The sequence below is a fragment of the Pelophylax lessonae genome, assembly GCF_965119305.1.
Source record: "Pelophylax lessonae genome assembly, chromosome: 13".
Lineage (NCBI taxonomy): Eukaryota > Metazoa > Chordata > Amphibia > Anura > Ranidae > Pelophylax > Pelophylax lessonae.
The window spans coordinates 6,831,328-6,851,479 of NC_138780.1; the positions used below are offsets into that span (position 1 = coordinate 6,831,328).

General features: G+C 48.1%; 1 protein-coding gene across 1 annotated transcript in view; it reads right to left on the reverse strand.

Moving 5' to 3' along the window:
* ARHGEF2 (Rho/Rac guanine nucleotide exchange factor 2) overlaps nt 1-18,886 on the reverse strand; it is a 150,315-nt gene extending 131,429 nt beyond the window's left edge. The window contains exons 1-4 of the mRNA XM_082275564.1: nt 18,781-18,886; nt 9,925-10,223; nt 4,908-5,055; nt 493-598 (exon numbers count right to left, since the gene is read on the reverse strand). Of these exons, the coding sequence (XP_082131690.1) occupies nt 493-598; nt 4,908-5,055; nt 9,925-10,193 (523 nt within the window). The 5' untranslated portion in view covers nt 10,194-10,223; nt 18,781-18,886. The remainder of the gene's footprint in view (nt 1-492; nt 599-4,907; nt 5,056-9,924; nt 10,224-18,780) is intronic.
* Nucleotides 18,887-20,152: the final 1,266 nt, after the last annotated feature.

Here is a 20,152-nt window from a genome sequence, read left to right on the forward strand (position 1 = left end):
TTCCGACGTGAGCAAAGACGTCCTCATGACTGCTAAGGGAGAAGCTGTGTAGATTCCATGTAGTCATGTGTATCGATGGACTGAGTGTGTTGGTGGTGTCAGGTCTGTTTGGCCTGCAGTGATCCCCTTCCATGGGAGACGGGAATCCCCGTGATTCTCTACAGGATGCGCCCATCAACGTTATCCAAACAATGGAAGCGATCTCAGTCCATAAAGATGGCGCCTCATTCTGTTATGCCGCCGTCCGCTTTATATATATATCTTATAAAAGCTAAAGTCTAATCTATGATTTGCCTTCTTTGGATCCCACCTCCTCCACCAACTTTGGAACCCCCATAAAGATGTTGGGGAACCTTCAAAGCAGCATGCCAGGAAATGCCACAACATGTTATAACTGTATCTTCTAGACCTGATGATTATATAAATGACCCCTCGCCATCCATATATAGCACCCTACTGGAGACCGAGCACGCCAGCAGCGCCCGCACTCACCGTCGGGGTAGCAGTGGTCGATCCCGGTCATGGAGACGGATTTGGAGAGCGGGTTGTACATGTAGTTCTGGGAGGACAGGTAGGCGCGGAGCCTCTTGGCGTGTTCCTAAACATAACAGAAAAGGGAGAAAAGAGGTTAGGGTTGGCAAAGGAAAGAGAGTGGCCCAGGGTATGGCTATCGCTGGGCCCCTGAGGTTTGAGGGCCCCGACCTAAATGTTCCCTCTCCCTTATCAAGCCACTGTGAGAAATGAAAACACCAGGAAGTGACCCTGGGCTTCTGAGATCAAAGTGTGTCATCCCTGTATCAAACCACTGTGGGTCCATTACTCCAGGTAGTTACCTTGGCTATGGCTGTTCCTGGGACCCTGAGGTCAAAGGCCCCCAACCTAACTGTGTATTCCCCATATCCATCCACTGTGGGTCCATTATACAAGGTAGTTACCTTGGGTGTGGCTGTCCCTGGGACCCTGAGGTCAAAGAGCTCCAACCTGTGTCATCCCCATATCCATCCACTATGGGTCCATTACACCAGGTAGTTACCTTGGGTGTGGCTGTTCCTTGGACCCTTAGGTCAAAGGGCCCCAACCTAACTGTTTCATCCCCATATCCATCCACTGCGGGTCCATTACACCAGGTAGTTACCTTGGGTATGGCGGTCCCTGGGACCCTGAGGTCAAAGGGCCCCAACCTAATTTTTCAAAACCCTTTCCATCTGCTGTGGGCCCATTACACCAGGACACAACCAGGGTTCCTGAGATCAAAGGGCCCCAACCTAACTGTGTATTCACCATATCCATCCACTGTGGGTCCATTATACAATGTAGTTACCTTGGGTGTGGCTGTCCCTGGGACCCTGAGGTCAAAGGGCCCCAACCTAATTTTTCAAAACCCTTTCCATGTGCTGTGGGCCCATAACACCAGGATGCAACTCTGGGCTCCTGAGACCAAAGGTCCTCAACCTAACTGTGTCATCCCTGTATCCATCCACTGTGGGTCCATTACGCCAGGGAGTGACTTTGGGTATGGCTGTTCCTGGGCCCCTGAGGTCAAAGGGCCCCAACGTAACAATTAAAAACCTTTATCCATCTGCTGTGGGCCCATTACACTAGGAAGCCACCCTGGGCTCCTGAGATCAAAGGGCCTCAACCTAACTGTCATCCCTGTATCCATCCACTGTGGGTCCATTACGCCAGGTAGTGACTTTGGGTATGGCTGTTCCTGGGCCCATGGGGGCCCCAACCTAACAGTTCAAAACCCTTATCCATCTGCTGTGGGCCCATTACACTAGGAAGTAACCCTGGGCTCCTGAGATCAAAGGGCCTCAACCTAACTGTGTCATCCCTGTATCCATCCACTGTGGGTCCATTACGCCAGGGAGTGACCTTGGGTACCCCGGGGACCCGGAGGTCAAAAGGGCCCCAACCCAACTATTCCATCCATCCATTCACTGTGGGTCCAATATACCAAGGAAGGAACCCTGGGCCCCTAAAGTTAGAGGGCTCCAACCTGTTTCCTTCCCTTATCCATCCACTGTGGGCCCGCTGTACCAGGGAGCGACCTTGGACGTGGCTTTCCCTGGGCCCCTGACGTCAAAATCAAACTGATACATCATCTTATCTGTCCCTTGTGGACTAATAACACCAGGGAGGGACCCTACATATGGTAGTCCCAGGGCCCCTGAGGTCAGAGGGCCCCAACCTCACTGTTCCTTCACCTTACCTATCAGTTGTGTGCTCATAACATCAGGAAGTGGCCCTGGGTATGGCTGTCCCTAAGCATGAGGTCAATCCGCCTCAACCCAACTGATTTCTCCCTTTATCCATCTGCTGTGGGCTCATAGCTTTAGGGAGTGACCATGGGTATGGCTGTCCCTGGGCCCCTGAGGTTAAAGGGCCCCATCCTAACTATTCCTTCCCCTTATTCATCAGCTGTAGTCTCATAACACCAGGAAGTGACCCTGAGTATAGCTCTCGCTTGGCCCCTGAGGTTAGTAGGCCTCAACCTACATGTTCTTTCACCCTAACCACCTGTTGTGGGTCTATGATGACCAGAAAAGACTTGGTTTCGACTGTTACTGGACCCTAACCTTGGTCAATGTAGGTCAATGTACCCTAACCTTGGGTATGGATGTTTCCAGGACCCTGAGGTTAGAAGGCCCCAACTTAACTGTTCCCTCCCCTTATCCTCCTACTGTGGGCCCGTTACACCCCTTTCTGTGTCAGATGAAGTGGCTTCCTGCTGATTGCCCCCACCCCCACGGGCGCCACGGGACTGCGGTGAAGTGAAGCCAGGTGAGGATGATAACACCTCTCCACTGTGGTGCTCATAAAATTAGGCAGTGAAGTAAAATTAGCTTCAGAAGAGCACAGGGGTTTTTCTGGCCTTGCTGAATGGTGATGACCAGAGCCACAGCTCCTGCAGAAGTAGAGCAGGAAAAGCTGTCATTGCACCATGGAAGTTGAACCTTTCTTTCCTTGGCTTGACCCCACCACACCTTTCCTTGGTCTGACTCCGCCACACCTTTCCTTGGCTTTACCCCACCACACCTTTCCTTGGTCTGACTCCGCCACACCTTTCCCTGGTCTGACCCCGCCACACCTTTCCTTGGTCTGACCCCGTCACACCTTTCCTTGGTCTGACCCGGCCACACCTTTCCTTGGTCTGACCCGGCCACACCTTTCCTTGGCTTTACCCCATCACACCTTTCCTTGGTCTGACCCCGCCACACCTTTCCTTGGTCTGATCCCGCCACACCTTTCCTTGGTCTGACCCCGCCACACCTTTCCTTGGTCTGACCCGGCCACACCTTTCCTTGGCTTTACCCCATCACACCTTTCCTTGGTCTGACCCCGTCACACCTTTCCTTGGCTTGACCCCGCCACACCTTTCCTTGGCTTGACCCCATCACACCTTTCCTTGGTCTGACCCCGTCACACCTTTCCTTGGTCTGACCCCGCCACACCTTTCCCTGGTCTGACCCCGCCACACCTTTCCCTGGTCTGACCCCGCCACACCTTTCCTTGGTCTGACCCCGCCACACCTTTCCTTGGCTTGACCCCGCCACACCTTTCCTTGGTCTGACCCCGTCACACCTTTCCTTGGTCTGACCCCGTCACACCTTTCCTTGGTCTGACCCCGTCACACCTTTCCTTGGTCTGACCCCGTCACACCTTTCACTGGCTTTACCCCACCACATCTTTCCTTGGTCTGACCCCGTCACACCTTTCCTTGGTCTGACCCCGCCACACCTTTCCTTGGTCTTGTCCGCCACAGCTTTCCCTGGTCTGACCCCGTCACACCTTTCCTTGGTCTGACCCCGCCACACCTTTCCTTGGTCTTGTCTGCCACAGCTTTCCCTGGTCTGACCCCGTCACACCTTTCCCTGGTCTGACCCCGTCACACCTTTCCCTGGTCTGACCCCGTCACACCTTTCCTTGGTCTGACCCCGTCACACCGTTCCTTGGTCTGACCCCGCCACACCTTTCCCTGGTCTGACCCCGCCACACCTTTCCCTGGTCTGACCCCGCCACACCTTTCCTTGGTCTGACCCCGCCACACCTTTCCTTGGCTTGACCCCGCCACACCTTTCCTTGGTCTGACCCCGTCACACCTTTCCTAGGTCTGACCCCGTCACACCTTTCCTTGGTCTGACCCCGTCACACCTTTCCTTGGTCTGACCCCGTCACACCTTTCACTGGCTTTACCCCACCACATCTTTCCTTGGTCTGACCCCGTCACACCTTTCCTTGGTCTGACCCCGCCACACCTTTCCTTGGTCTTGTCCGCCACAGCTTTCCCTGGTCTGACCCCGTCACACCTTTCCTTGGTCTGACCCCGTCACACCTTTCCTTGGTCTGACCCCGTCACACCTTTCCTTGGTCTGACCCTGTCACACCTTTCCTTGGTCTGACCCCGTCACACCTTTCCTTGGTCTGACCCCGTCACACCTTTCCTTGGTCTGACCCCGCCACACCTTTCCTTGGTTTGACCCCGCCACACCTTTCCTTGGTCTGACCCCGCCACACCTTTCCTTGGCTTGACCCCATCACACTCTTCCTTGGTCTGATCCCGCCACACCTTTCCTTGGCTTAACCCAGCCACACCTTTCCTTGGCTTGACTCCACCACATCTTTCCTTGGTTTGACCACGCTACACCTTTTCTTGGTTTGACCTGGCCACACCTTTCCTTGGTCTGACATGGCCACACCTCTCTTTGGCTTGACCCGGCCGTACCATTCGTTGGTCTGACCGGACCACACCTTTCCTTGGTCTGACCGGACCACACCTTTCCTTGGTCTGACCGGACCACACTGAAGACCCACACAGGAGCTAAAATGAAAACCTCTACAGGTGCAGCTGGCAAAACCATGAAAAGCCACATCACATTTAATTAGCCCCTTGCGGCACCCCGTACCTCTTGCATCACCTCCTGATCTTCGCCCCGCATCAGCAGCAAGTTCTCCAGTTCGTCGTTACTGCAGGTGATGGGAGTCCGGCGCGGGTCCCTCGGGTAACCCATGGCCTCCTCTATCTCTTCGGGGTTCAGGCCCTTCAGGCTGAGGCTGCAACAGACAAAGAGGCAGTTATCGTGCTGTGACCACCCCTGCGCCGCTGCGTGGGTGGCGACACCGTCCATGGCCAACGCAAGATTGCAACGTTGTAACACAGACAGCTGCTCTTCGTGTCTCAGACACTTCTTGTTTGCTTTCCTCTCTATCTGTTAACCACCAGCTTCCTCTCCAGCTCTAACAATCGAGAAGAGGGGAACGCTTATCAGGTCAGCGATTGGCCGATCGCTTTGTGACCTTTACGAGAGGATCGGTGGGGTTGGGGGGGTCACTTGAGTTCACCTACCACTCCGCAGACTGTGCGCGTCCTGCCGCAGCGCCGCTCCACCGGGTGAGACAGCAGTCCCCGTCCATCTTGCACAGGTTTGCAGAAGTAGAAGTGTGGGAAACGGAAGGTACAACCGCCGTGTGAGCGCGTCTACGGGGGCCCCTAGTGTCTGTATGAGTGTGCGACAGGCGATTATGTTTTGTTTTTTCACCAATCAATAAAAGCTATAAAATCAGAGTCAAATAAATGTAAAAGGGAGATTAGATATGTGAAGAAAGAGGATTTTTACTGTATATCTGGGAAAGGATTCTTTACAGTAAAAGTGGTAAAATAAAACCTTTTACCACCTCTAACTGGTATAGCCTTATAAGGATTATAAAGACGCTGGGTCATCGGAATACGATCAGTCATATAATGCAAAAGGGGCAATAAGTGAAAAAGAGAATGTCACTGTCTTTCTGGGAAAGGATTCTTTATAGTAAAAGTGGTAAAATAAAACCTTTCACAACCTCTAACTGGTATAGCCTTATTAGGATTATAAAGATGCTGGGTCATCTGAATACGATCAGAGTAATATAAAGCTAAAGGGGCAATAGGTAAGTGAAAAAGGAGAATGTCGTCTTTTTTGTAAAGGATTCTTTATAGTAAAAGTGCTAAAATAAAACCTTTTACCACCTCTAACTGGTATAGCCATATAAAGATGCTGGGTCATCTGAATACAATCAAAATCATATAATGCAAAAGGGGCAATAAGTGAAAAAGGAGAATGTCACTGTCTTTCTGGGAAAGAATTCTTTATAGTCAAAGTGGTAAAATAAAACTTTTTACCACCTCTAACTGGTATAGCCATATAAAGATTTTAAATATGCTGGGTCATCTGAATACGATCAGAGTATTATAATGCTAAAGGGGCAATAGGTACGTGAAAAAGGCGAATCTCACTGTCTTGCTGGGAAAGGATTCTTTATAGTCAAAGTGGTAAAATAAAACCTTTTACCGCCTCTATCTGGTATAGCCTTATAAGGATTATAAAGATGCTGGGTCATCTGAATATGATCAGAGTCATAAAATGCAAATGGGGCAATAGGTAAGTAAAAAAGGAGAATGTCCCAGTCTTTCTGGGAAAGGATTCTTTACGTTAAGTATGGTTAAAAGAAACGTATTACAACCTCTAAATGGTACAGCCATATAAAGATTTTAAAGATGATGGGTCACCCGAAAAACATCAGAGTCAAATAATGCAAAAGGGACGACAGATGTGTGGAGGAGGATTTTTACTGACTTTCTGGTAAAGGATTCTTTACAGTAAGAGTGGTTAAAGGAAAGAGACTGCCACCTCAGACTGGTATAGCCTTATAAAGATTTTAAAGATCTCCTGAACACGATCAGTTATATAATGCAAAAGGGACAATAGGTGTGTGAAGGAGGAGGATTTTTACTGACTTTCTGGTATAGGATTCTCTACAGTAAGAGTGGTTAAAGGAAAGAGATTGCCACCTCGGACTGGTATAGTCAGAGGCTGACAGTCATGTAAACATGATCAATATGGTCTAACCCAAAAGGGATATTAGGTGGGTGAAGAAAAGAGAACTGAATTGCCTTTCTGGGAAAGGATTCTTTACAGTAAGAGGGGTTAAAGAAAACGTATTACCACCATAAGACTGCAAGCCAGGCCTTCTTGTCCAACATCAGTTCCTGACCTCACAAAAGCTGTTATAGCTGCAAAGGGTGGGCCAACTCAACATTGAACCCTACGGACTAAGACTGGGATGCCATTAAAGTTCATGTGTGTGTGTAAAGGCCGGCGTCCCAATACTTTTGGTAATATAGTGAGTTTAACTTTTTAAATTGAATTACTGAAATAAATTAACTTTTTGATGATCTTCTAATTTGATGAGATGCACCTGTGTATGTTTTTTTTTGTTGCTGTTAATCTTTCAATCCCTTTGCTATATCCTTCACTGATGACTGTGCCGATACAACAAAGGTTGAACAATGCTGCCACCTAGAGGTGGTTAGAGGTCACTACACCATGTGTAAGCATATTACTCCACTAACCAGTTCTGGACCGGAAGGATTTCCCCCCCCCCCCCCCCCCTTAATGACCAGACCATTTTTTGCGATTCGGCACTGCGTTATTTTAACGGACAATTGTGCGGTCGTGCGACGCTGTACCCAAATAAAATCAATGTCCTTTTTTTCCCCACAAATGGAGATTTCGTTTAGTGGTATTTGATCCCCTCTTGCAATTTGTATTTTTTGCGCTATAAAAAAAAAAAAAAAAAAAGCAACAATTCTAAAAAAAAAAAAAAGAAAAACAATATTTTTCACTTTCTGCTATATAACTGACCCAATAAAAATGTAAAAATCTATTTTTTTTTTCATAATTTTAGGCTAATTTGTATTCTGGTACAAATTTTTGGTAAAAAAATTTTTAAAAAAAATCCAAATATGCGTATTTTGATTGGTTTGTGCAAAAGTTATTGCGTCTACAAACTAGGGGAAAGATTTGGGTAATTTTTATTTATTTATCTTTTATTAGTAATGGCGGCGATCTGCGATTTTTAGTGGGACTGCGACATTGCGGCGGACAGTTCAGACCCCTAACTGACATTTTTGGGGGGACCAGTGACATTACTATAGTAATCAGTGCTAAAAATATGCACTGTTACTGTAATAATGACACTGGCAGGGAAGGGGTTAAAATAGGGGTGATCAAAGGGTTAAATGTGAGCCTAGGGGAGTGTTTACTAACTGTATGGGGGCGGGGCTTGTGAAATGATCATAGAGACCTGTGATCCTATATAGAAGGATCACAGGCGCTCTATGATCATTCCAGGGAGAGGAACGGTCGGCTGTGTTTACAACATCTGACCGTCCTCTCTCAGCGGGGGAGTGATCGAGGGTCCCCGGCTGCAACCGCGGCTGCCGGCCCCGCGGATCGCCTTCCCTGCTGGTGAATGGGGGCGTGTGCCCAAAGGATCGCTCCCGCAGATTCACGCAGCCTAAATGACACTGGCAGGGAAGGGGTTAACCCAGGGGCGATCAAAGGGTTAAATGTGAGCCTAGGGGGTGTTTTCTAACTGTGAGGGGGGATGGGCTTGTGGAATCAATACAGAGACCCGTGATCCTAAATAGGAGGAGCTCTGTATTCATAACAGACAGAACAGCGGTCTGCTGTGTTTACAACAGCAGACCGCCATTCTGTCTCCACGGGGAGCGATCGGGGGTGCCCGGTGGCGATTGTGGGCGCCGCCCCCCCCCCCCCCCGTGAATCAGCGTCCCTGCTTGCGAATTGAGGGCGCGCGCCACCAGGATCCCTCCCTCATATTCACGCAGCCGAGCCAGCCTGCCGCAGTATTATATATATATATATATATATATATATATACACAGCGAAGCGGTTGGCAAGTGGTTAAACAAAAAGACACATATGGGCACTTGCTGTTGGGGTCACCTGTCCTATAGACACAACAGGAAGTGAGGGAATTACCCCCTTAAACAGCTAGAGCAAGGTGTCCTTCTTGGAAGATTTCCCTTCGCCTCCTGTTCTGGTGACAACCATAAATCTTTGAGGATTTCCCATCACTTTCTATCCTAAGGACAATGGTGACCAGGACAGAATCAAGAGAGTGAATCCCCCCACATTGACAGCAGTTAGATCCTAAAAAACTTGGAAAAGAGATTTCCATAAAAGTTATTATTAGATATTGTCTAATTAAATTACTACTGCTTTCATTGCTGCCTGGAATAAAAATGATTTATCTAAACCCTCACTGATCTCTGTAGCTGCAGCCACTGTGGAGTAATTCAGCCTCAAATTCTGGAAGAAAAAAAAAAAAAACAAAAAACATTTGCACTATTAGGGCTTTTATGCACCTGTATTGTCCGGTGGATCTCTTTTCAGAGGGCATTCGGCAGGCAAGTGGGAGGAGATATGTTGCCTCCTCACTGCCGAAATTTAACCCTGTAAAGCCTGCACCCACCATACCGCAATCACATGCATTGCACACAGTTGCCGAGTGATTGTGGTGCAGCCCTGTTTACTTGAAGGGGCCGCATTTGGTGGAGGACTGCCTGACAAATGTGACATGGGGTTTAATTTTTTGCTGCGGCACATGTACTACCCCCCTCCGCCCAATCCTGCCCCAAAGAAGTTTCTCTACAGCACTTTTATTTACAAAAGCGTGCAAAAAAGAAAAAAAATGCCACATAATCACACATATGCCAAGTGTGAATGGGGCGGAGATATACAAAGAGCAGGAGAGGAAACAAGGATGACTTCCCTGGATCTCTCCTGTGAACTTTGAGGATACATTTCTCCACAGTGCCAGCAGCTACAGAGATCACTGAGGATTTGTTTTAGAGCTCATTTACTCACCTAGACACGGCATGAGGAGGACAGGGGTAAGGCAAGAATGAACCCTTATTTTTTCTTTAGGGTACATTTTACACCGCCCTCTAATAGAAGGTGATTAGGGAGGGGGGAGGAGCCCAGAAAGTGTAGGCGGACCTTGTATTTTACTGCAGGGTCTACTTCAAGAGTGTATAAATATCTGAATGTCCACATTTACTTAGTTATGCTCCCTTCATACCTGAGCTCGTCATAATTAGACTCCTCCTCTTGCAGTCTCTTTCCCGGCTCCCAGCTGTGCCTTCGGAAGGAGTCTCGGATGTGGGCGGAGCTCCGCGTGGGGCAGTACCGGCGCAGTGGGACACCTAGGAAGCGGTCCTGTTCCTCGTCCTGTAAATCCATCTCGGAGGGGGTGGCTGGTTCCACGGCGGACATACAGCGCTGCTTGTGGCCCCGCATGGCAAAGGGCCCCGTGTCACCCACTGGAGCAAATACCTCGGTGTTGTTCATTATCGTCGCCTTCAGGACAAACTGCGGACTCTGAGGACACAGGAAATGAAACATAAATTACAATCTTTGATCATCATGATCTTTGCAATTTCTAAATCCACGTACAATGCTCATTTAACTGCTATTCAACAGCAGTTGAAGGGTGTAGAAGGGCAAGATATTACAGGAGGCATGTGGTACAGTTGCCCAACACCCACTCTATAAAAAGTCTAAGCCTAGGTGGGGATATCCCTCACATTACAGAGAGTGCCTCTCACTTCCTGTTGAGCCTACAAAGACAGGAAGTGAAGGGAGATCTCCCCAATGGGACACAGATGAAAAAAAGACGGAGACAGGAAGTGAAGGGAGATCTCCCCAATGGGACCCAGATAGAAAAAGACGGAGACACGAAGTGAAGGGAGATCTCCCCAATGGGACACAGATGGAAAAAGACAGAGACAGGAAGTGAAGGGAGATCTCCCCAATGGGACACAGATGGAAAAAGACAGAGACAGGAAGTGAAGGGAGATCTCCCCAATGGGACCCAGATGAAAAAAGACGGAGACAGGAAGTGAAGGGAGATCTCCCCAATGGGACCCAGATCGAAAAAGACAGGGACAGGAAGTGAAGGGAGATCTCCCCAATGGGACCCAGATAGAAAAAGACGGAGACACGAAGTGAAGGGAGATCTCCCCAATGGGACACAGATGGAAAAAGACAGAGACAGGAAGTGAAGGGAGATCTCCCCAATGGGACACAGATGGAAAAAGACGGAGACAGGAAGTGAAGGGAGATCTCCCCAATGGGACACGAAAAAGTCGGTGATGGATGTTTTTATAGTAAATGATCAAAAAAAGAGTGTGGTCACCTGACCAACGCAACTATATGAGTTTTCTGGACATCCCATTCCAATACCATGGCCATTAATATAGAAGTTTTCAAACTCCTCCTGTGACGGGACTCACCGTCACTGGAATTTAAAGACGGATAAGTCATGGGGCTAATGGAGTCTTGCCTCTAGCCTAGAAGCTAAACCTTTATTCCTGTAAACTGTAAGGTACAGGAAGTCCACTCCTTATATGGGCATCCAGGAACTGGTAGAGACAGCATGGCTGCTAATCATTGAAGTGCTTTTGTCTAAAATAGGGTCTGAGACACCTTTTCCATTCACCTATTGTTAACTGTGCTAATGAGCCCACCTGTCTGTCTGCTTTAAGAGAAACGTATAGGAATGTTGATTAGATGCTAAGGGGGAGGGGGGATTGTCTCACATTGTATATTTTGTAGACTGTATGAGAGTGTAAAACTCTGTTCCTATTGGATGGTGAATATTATGTTCAGTCTTCAACAAGGTCCATCTGGGTGGTAACTTTGTGGGTGAAAACTGTATATAAGTCGTGTTCATTAAAGTTGTGCTGAGTTCATTCAACCTCAATCTAGAGTTCTGTCTCTTATTGGGGGATATGCTGCAAGGGATTGCTATGGTCCTCCATACTCCCTTAGAGAATCACTGAGCTCTTGTAAGAGCTTGTATAAGATCTTGTTCTGCTGCACTCTCTGGGGAAAGAGAGGTTCACCCACAGGAACCTGGAGCCTTGTCGCAGGTCCAGGGTGGGTAGGAGATTGCGAGACCCTAACCAAGCTGCGGCGGTTCGTGGAATCTGAAGTGGTTACAGTGTCTGGTGGAGTGCTTGGAGTCCTCGGAAAGCACTAGGAGCATCTTTCAACTGAGGCACCCAGTCCAGGGTGCCCTGTTCCGTTACATTGGTGGCAAGCGGTGGGGTGGCGTCCTAGTGTGAGGAGAAGCAGCTCAGAGACACCGGTAACGTTATGGAGCGAGATAATACCCGTGCAGCGTCCCCATATGAGGAGGAGTTTGTCTGGAGGTTGCAGCAACACTTGGTCCAACAGGATGGGCCTGTATCAGAGGAAGCCATACTGGACTGGAGAGATTTCACTCGAAAGGAAATGTGGTATGAGGCCTTAGACGATGCGCAGTGGAGGCGGAGAGAGAACCTTCCCAGCGAAGAACAGCGGTTCCAGGTATACGTTGCCCTGCGGATACCTTTCCTAGGAGAGCAACCCCTGGATGAGTGGGTGACGGAGCTGTGGAACCTGATTTGGAAGGAGTTGTGGCTGGATGAAGCTTACCGGGCACTAAAGTGGTACGCCACCCGGCACGACCACTGGATGGCTGACAACAATATGCCGGAAGGTGAGGACTATAGTGGCCCGGGCTTGCTGTGGGAGGCCTTTGAAGAGAGGGACTTTGGATGTCCAGCAGAGTTTCGGCGCTGGGAAATCCAGGACACCAGGGAAGCCCTACTGGATCTCCCCAGAGTAGATGACCTGGTGTTAGACCTGATTCATCTGGTCACAATGGAGTGGGAACTGGAGCAGGACTACCAACACCTGCTCTGCTCCATTCCACCCCAATCTACCCTGCAAGCAGAGCCGGAGTCCTGGGTGGCAGATCCAGACCCACAACCCTTGAGTTGGAGAGACAGTACAGACTGGTGGTACTGTGAAGACCCACCGATGGCAGGTGGAGATGGGACCGAGGTCTCTCTACCGGCCATACAGGGAGGCTGGGCAGCCGGCCCAGATCCCCAGCTACAGCAGGAGTTACAGGGAGCCGAAGGTGTCGTCCTTCCTTCCCAGCAGCAGTGTACCTTCCAGGGAGAGGAGACCACTAATCCTTCTCCCCAACCACAGGGAGACAACAGCCCTGACCCCAATGGTATAGATGGGACCGCGGTCTCTGCACCAGACCTACAGGGATGCTGGATGGCTGGTCCAGATCCCCAACCTGTCCCGCAGGAATACCAGGAGGAGGAGGTAGGCGATCCCTCCTCTCTACAGCAGACCCCCAACCAGTTTCTGGGGGTAGTATTCGCAAACCCCAACCCAGCAGAAGAGCTGGCAACAGGGCAGAGTGCTACCAACCTCTGCCCAGCACCTGCAAAAGCTACAATCTTCATCTGTACACCCCGGGGATGCTGGACAGTCGGCCCAGATCCCCAACAGCCTGACGAAGTGAGCCCCACCACCCTGTCTTCTCTCCAGCGCCTGAAAGGACTTCCAGGAGAAGGGCCAGTCCACACTTATCCCCAGCAGCGGGTATGTTCTGCGAGAGAGGCAGAGGTTGGCTGGGTGAGTAACACTGTTTTCCCGACAATTTGTTTGGGGTACTGGGTGGGTGCAGACATTGGGAGGGCCTGTGGAACACAGCCTACCTTAGAGAGGTTGGAAAGTTCTTCTCTCAGCCTACTAGGCTCCTCTTACGTCTAAATCACCCTGTGTCTTAGAGGGACACAGGGTGCCCAAGAAGCCCAGTCTGGCCTGCCCAAACCAGACTTTCACAGACTGATCGGCTATGAGAGCTCCATGCGCCTTGCCAGGACAAACTTACAAACTATGTGGAACTTTGTCAAGGAAGCTGCCATGATGGATGGACTCTTTGGGACTTGTTACCCGACTAACTCAGGCACAGACCGATTGGAGGTCTAGTGCCTGGATTAGTCTACCTTTGGGGGGAAGATGTGTGACGGGACTCACCGTCACTGGAATTTAAAGACGGATAAGTCATGGGGCTAATGGAGTCTTGCCTCTAGCCTAGAAGCTAAACCTTTATTCCTGTAAACTGTAAGGTACAGGAAGTCCACTCCTTATATGGGCATCCAGGAACTGGTAGAGACAGCATGGCTGCTAATCATTGAAGTGCTTTTGTCTAAAATAGGGTCTGAGACACCTTTTCCATTCACCTATTGTTAACTGTGCTAATGAGCCCACCTGTCTGTCTGCTTTAAGAGAAACGTATAGGAATGTTGATTAGATGCTAAGGGGGAGGGGGGATTGTCTCACATTGTATATTTTGTAGACTGTATGAGAGTGTAAAACTCTGTTCCTATTGGATGGTGAATATTATGTTCAGTCTTCAACAAGGTCCATCTGGGTGGTAACTTTGTGGGTGAAAACTGTATATAAGTCGTGTTCATTAAAGTTGTGCTGAGTTCATTCAACCTCAATCTAGAGTTCTGTCTCTTATTGGGGGATATGCTGCAAGGGATTGCTATGGTCCTCCATACTCCCTTAGAGAATCACTGAGCTCTTTTAAGAGCTTGTGTAGAGCTTGTTCTGCTGCACTCTCTGGGGAAAGAGAGGTTCACCCACAGGAACCTGGAGCCTTGTCGCAGGTCCAGGGTGGGTAGGAGATTGCGAGACCCTAACCAAGCTGCGGCGGTTCGTGGAATCTGAAGTGGTTACAGTGTCTGGTGGAGTGCTTGGAGTCCTCGGAAAGCACTAGGAGCATCTTTCAACGGAGGCACCCAGTCCAGGGTGCCCTGTTCCGTTACACCTCCCATGACCCATGGCCAATTATCATAGAGTTGACCCCCTTTCCTCCATGGCCATTAAAGCGGAGATTGCGCCTCTGGCTCCTCCCATGGCCAATCAATATGGAGTTCTGCCCTCATCCCTCCAATGGCTGATCAATATGGAGTTCCGCCCTCATCCCTCCAATGGCTGATCAATATGGAGTTCCGACCTCATCCCTCCAATGGCCGATCAATATGGAGTTCCGACCTCATCCCTCCAATGGCCGATCAATATGGAGTTTCGACCTCATCCCTCCAATGGCTGATCAATATGGAGTTCCGACCTCATCCCTCCGATGGCTGATCAATATGGAGTTCCGACCTCATCCCTCCAATGGCCGAACAATATGGAGTTCGCTCCCATCTCTCACCTGCTGGCCATTAATATGGGGTTCACCCATGGCCATTAATATAGAGATTGCCAAACTCCTCTCTGCTCCCCTCATGGCCAATTAATATGGAGATTGCGCCCCTGGCTCCTCCCAAGGCCAATCAATACAGAATTGCGCCCCTATCCCTCCCCCAAGGTCACTAACATGAACCCCTATAATTGAGTTGCCCCCTTACTGTGGTTATAGCATTCTCCACCCTTCTGAGAAGACTTTCCACAAGATTTTGGGGTAACTGTGGGAATTTATCATTTGTGAGGTTGGATAAAAAGTATTGGCCCACAATTGGCGTTCCAACTCATCCCAAAGGTGTTCAGTAGGGTTGGGGTCAGGGCTCTGTACAGGACACTCCAGTTACTCCACACCAAACATAGTCAAACCATATCTTTATGGAGCTTGCTCTACTCTGCTGCGAAGGATTCCCACAACATTTTGGAGTACATCTGTAGGAAGTCCAGTCCAATCAGCCAAAAGAACATTTATGAGGTCAGGTAGAGATGCTGAATGAGAAGACCTGACTCACATTAGGCATTCCAACTCATCCCAAAGTTGTTCGAGAGGGTTGAAGTCAGGGCTCTATACAGGACACTCCAGTTACTCCACACCAAACATAGTCAAACCATGTCTTTATGGAGCTGGCTCTACTCTGCTTCAAAGGCTTCCCACAAAATGTTGGAGTACATCTGTAGGAAGTCCAGTCCAATCAGCCAAAAGAACATTTATGAGGTCAGGTAGTGATGCTGAATGAGAAAACCTGACTCACAACTGGTGTTCCAACTCATCCCAAAGATGTTCAGTAGGGTTGAGGTCAGGGCTCTGTGCAGAACACTTAAGGTTCCTCCACAGCAAACTGGTCAAACCATGTCTTTATGGAGATCCTCCATAGCAAACTAATGAAACCATGGGGTTTATTTACTAAAACTGGGGGTCCAAATTATGGCTCAATTCTGCATAGATACCAATCAGCTTCTAACCTCAGCTTGTTCAATTAAGCTTTGACAATACAACCTGGAATCTGACTGGATTCTATGCAGAAGTTAGCCTGATTTTACACTCTTGCAATCTTATGAAGATCCTCCTCACCAAACTCAGGAAACCATGTCTTTATGGAGATCCCCCACACCAAACTAATGAAACCACATCTTTATGGAGATCCTCGGCTCCACACCAAACTAATGAAACTACATCTTTATGGAGATCCTCCACACCAAACTAATGAAACTACATCTTTATGGAGATCCTCCACACCAAACTAATGAAACCACATCTTTATGGAGATCCTCCACACCAAACTAATGAAACCACATCTTTATGGAGATCCTCCACACCAAACTAATGAAACTACATCTTTATGGAGATCCTCCACACCAAACTAATGAAACTACATCTTTATGGAGATCCTCCACACCAAACTAATGAAACTACGACTTTATGGAGATCCTCCACATCAAGCTCATGAAACCACCTCTTTATGGAGATCCTCCACACCAAACCAATGAAACCACAACTTTATGGAGATCCTCCTCACCAAACTAATGAAACCACATCTTTATGGAGATCCTCCTCACCAAACTAATGAAACCACATCTTTATGGAGATCCTCCTCAGAAAAATTAATGAAACCACATCTTTATGGAGATCCTCCTCACCAAACTAATGAAACCACATCTTTATGGAGATCCTCCTCACCAAACTAATGAAACTACGACTTTATGGAGATCCTCAACACCAAACTAATGAAACCACAACTTTATGGAGATCCTCCATACACAACTAATGAAACCACATCTTTATGGAGATCCTCCTCACCAAACTAATGAAACCACATCTTTATGGATATCCTCCTCACCAAACGAATGAAACCACATCTTTATGGAGATTCTCCTCACCAAACTAATGAAACTACGTCTTTATGGAGATCCTCCACACTAAGCTCATGAAACCATGGGATTTATTTACTGAAACTGGGGGGTGCAAAATCAGGCTCACTTCTGCATAGAAACCAATCAGCTTCTAACCTCAGCTTGTTCAATTAAGCTTTGGCAATACAACCTGGAAGCTGATTGATTTCTTTGCAGAAGTGAGCCTGATTTTGCACTCTCCATCTTTAGCAAATAGATCCCCATGTCTTTATGAAGATCCACCTCACCAATTTCACAAAACCATGTCTTTATGAAGATCCTCTACATCAAGCTCATGAAACCATGCCTTTATGGAGATCTTCCTCACCAAACTCATGAAACCATGTCTTTATGGAGTTCCTCCACACCAAACTCCTTAAACTACGTCTTTATGGAGATCCTCCACACCAAACTGGTCAAATCATGTCTTTATGGAGGTGCTCCTCAACAAACTCATGAAACCATGTCTTTATGGAGATCTTCCTCTCCAAACTTATGAAACCGTGTCTTTATGGAGTTCCTCCACACCAAACTCCTTAAACTACGTCTTTATGGAGATCCTCCACACCAAACTGGTCAAATCATGTCTTTATGGAGGTGCTCCTCAACAAACTCATGAAACCATGTCTTTATGGAGATCCTCAACACCAAACCAATGAAACCACATCTTTATGGAGATCCTCCTCACCAAACTAATGAAACTACGACTTTATGGAGATCCTCCACACCAAACTAATGAAACCACATCTTTATGAAGAGACTACCCACCAAACTTATGAAACCACATCTTTATGGAGATCCTCCACACTAAGCTCACGAAACCATGGAATTTATTTACTGAAACTGGGGGGTGCAAAATCAGGCTCACTTCTGCATAGAAACCAATCAGCTTCTAACCTCACCTTGTTCAATTAAGCTTTGGCAATACAACGTGGAAGCTGATTAATTTCTTTGCAGAAGTGAGCCCGATTTTGCACTCTCCATCTTTAGCAAATAGATCCCCATGTCTTTATAAGGATCCTCCTCACCAATTTCATGAAACCATGTCTTTATGAAGATCCTCTACATCAAGCTCATGAAACCATGCCTTTATGGATATCTTCCTCACCAAACTCATGAAACCATGTCTTTATGGAGGTCCTCCTCGACAAACTCATGAAACCATGTCTTTATGGAGGTCCTCCTCGACAAACTCATGAAACCATGTCTTTATGAAGATCCTCTACACCAAACTCCTTAAACTACGTCTTTATGGAGATCCTCCACACCAAACTGGTCAAACCATGTCTTTATGGAGTTCCTCCACACCAAACTCCTTAGACCACGTCTTTATGGAGTCTCTCCACACCCACCTCATGAAATCATATTTTATGAAGATACTCCACAGCAAACTGGTCAAACCATGTCTTTATGGAGGTGCTCCTCAACAAACTCATGAAACCATGTCTTTATAGGGCTGGCTTTGTACACAGGGGCACCGTCATGGTGTAACAGAAAAGGGTCTTTGCTAAACTGGTATCACAATTTAGGAAGAGCACAATTGTCTACAATGTCTTTGAATGATGGAATATTACCAGGACTCTTTATTGGGGACACCTAGACTGGAAACAGAGTTTCGGAAGAGGGTCATATAATACCTTTCCCCGATAGACTGGAAACAATGTTTCGGAAGAGGGTCAGCATTTGTTTGACCATATAGTTTTATAATACTATTCCCCGAGTATAGATCACTCATCTCATGGTATTTCTGCTGATAACTGCTAAATAATGGTCCTTTCTACAAATCGTTTTGTAAGCCAAAGACTATTTGACTCCTAATTGCCTAAATATTCAAATGGTTATCCGAGGTCTATGGGGGAGAATTATGGAGAAAAAGAGAATGGTTACCTTGTATTCTCATCTATAACCTCATTGTGTGTTCATACGGAGGAATTGTACCTACCTATTATAGGATCAGCAGCTGCATCCCCCGAGGGATGAAGATATAATGTGCAACCAGTGAACCGTATCCACCTTACACCAAGACCCCATCACCGCTCCTCTGCTGCCTGCAGATAGAAGAATACACCTGTTATTCCATGTGTATACATTGATAGCTCTGACCTATACCACAGTGCTGTACAGAGAACACAGAGCCAGTCACATCAGTCTCTGTACCAGAGGAGCTTACACTCTAATGTCCCCTCCCCCACAGTCACATCATTCTCTGTACCAGAGGAGCTTACACTCTAATGTCCCCTCCCATTCAGTCTCTGTACCAGAGGAGCTTACACTCTAATGTCCCCTCCTCCACAGTCACATCAGTCTCTGTACTAGAGGAGCTTACACTCTAATGTCCCCTCCCATTCAGTCTCTGTACCAGAGGAGCTTACACTCTAATGTCCCCTCCTCCACAGTCACATCAGTCTCTGTACTAGAGGAGCTTACACTCTAATGTCCCCTCCCATTCAGTCTCTGTACCAGAGGAGCTTACACTGTAATGTCCCCTCCTCCACAGTCACATCAGTCTCTGTACCAGAGGAGCTTACACTCTAATGTCCCCTCCCCCACAGTCACACCAGTCTCTGTACTAGAGGAGCTTACACTCTAATGTCCCCTCCCATTCAGTCTCTGTACCAGAGGAGCTTACACTCTAACGTCCCCTCCCCCACAGCCACATCAGTCTCTGTACCAGAGGAGCTTACACTCTAATGTCCCCTCCCCCACAGTCACATCAGTCTCTGTACCAGAGGAGCTTACACTCTAATGTCCCCTCCCGCACAGTAACATCAGTCTCTGTAGCAGAGGAGCTTACACTCTAACGTCTCCTCCCCCACAGTCACATCAGTCCCTGTACCAGAGGAGCTTACACTCTAATGTCCCCTCCCCCACAGTCACATCAGTCTCTGTACCAGAGGAGCTTACACTCTAATGTCCCCTCCCCCACAGTCACATCAGTCTCTGTAGCAGAGGAGCTTACACTCTAATGTCCTCTCCCCCACAGTCACATCAGTCTCTGTACCAGAGGAGCTTACACTCTAATGTCCCCTCCCCCACAGTCACATCAGTCTCTGTACCAGAGGAGCTTACACTCTAATGTCCCCTCCCCCACAGTCACATCAGTGTCTGTACCAGAGGAGCTTACACTCTAATGCCCCCTCCCCCACAGTCACATCAGTCTCTGTACCAGAGGAGCTTACACTCTAATGTCCCTCCCCCACAGTCACATCAGTCTCTGTACCAGAGGAGCTTACACTCTAATGTCCCCTCCCCCACAGTCACATCAGTGTCTGTACCAGAGGAGCTTACACTCCAATGTCCACTCCACCACCGTC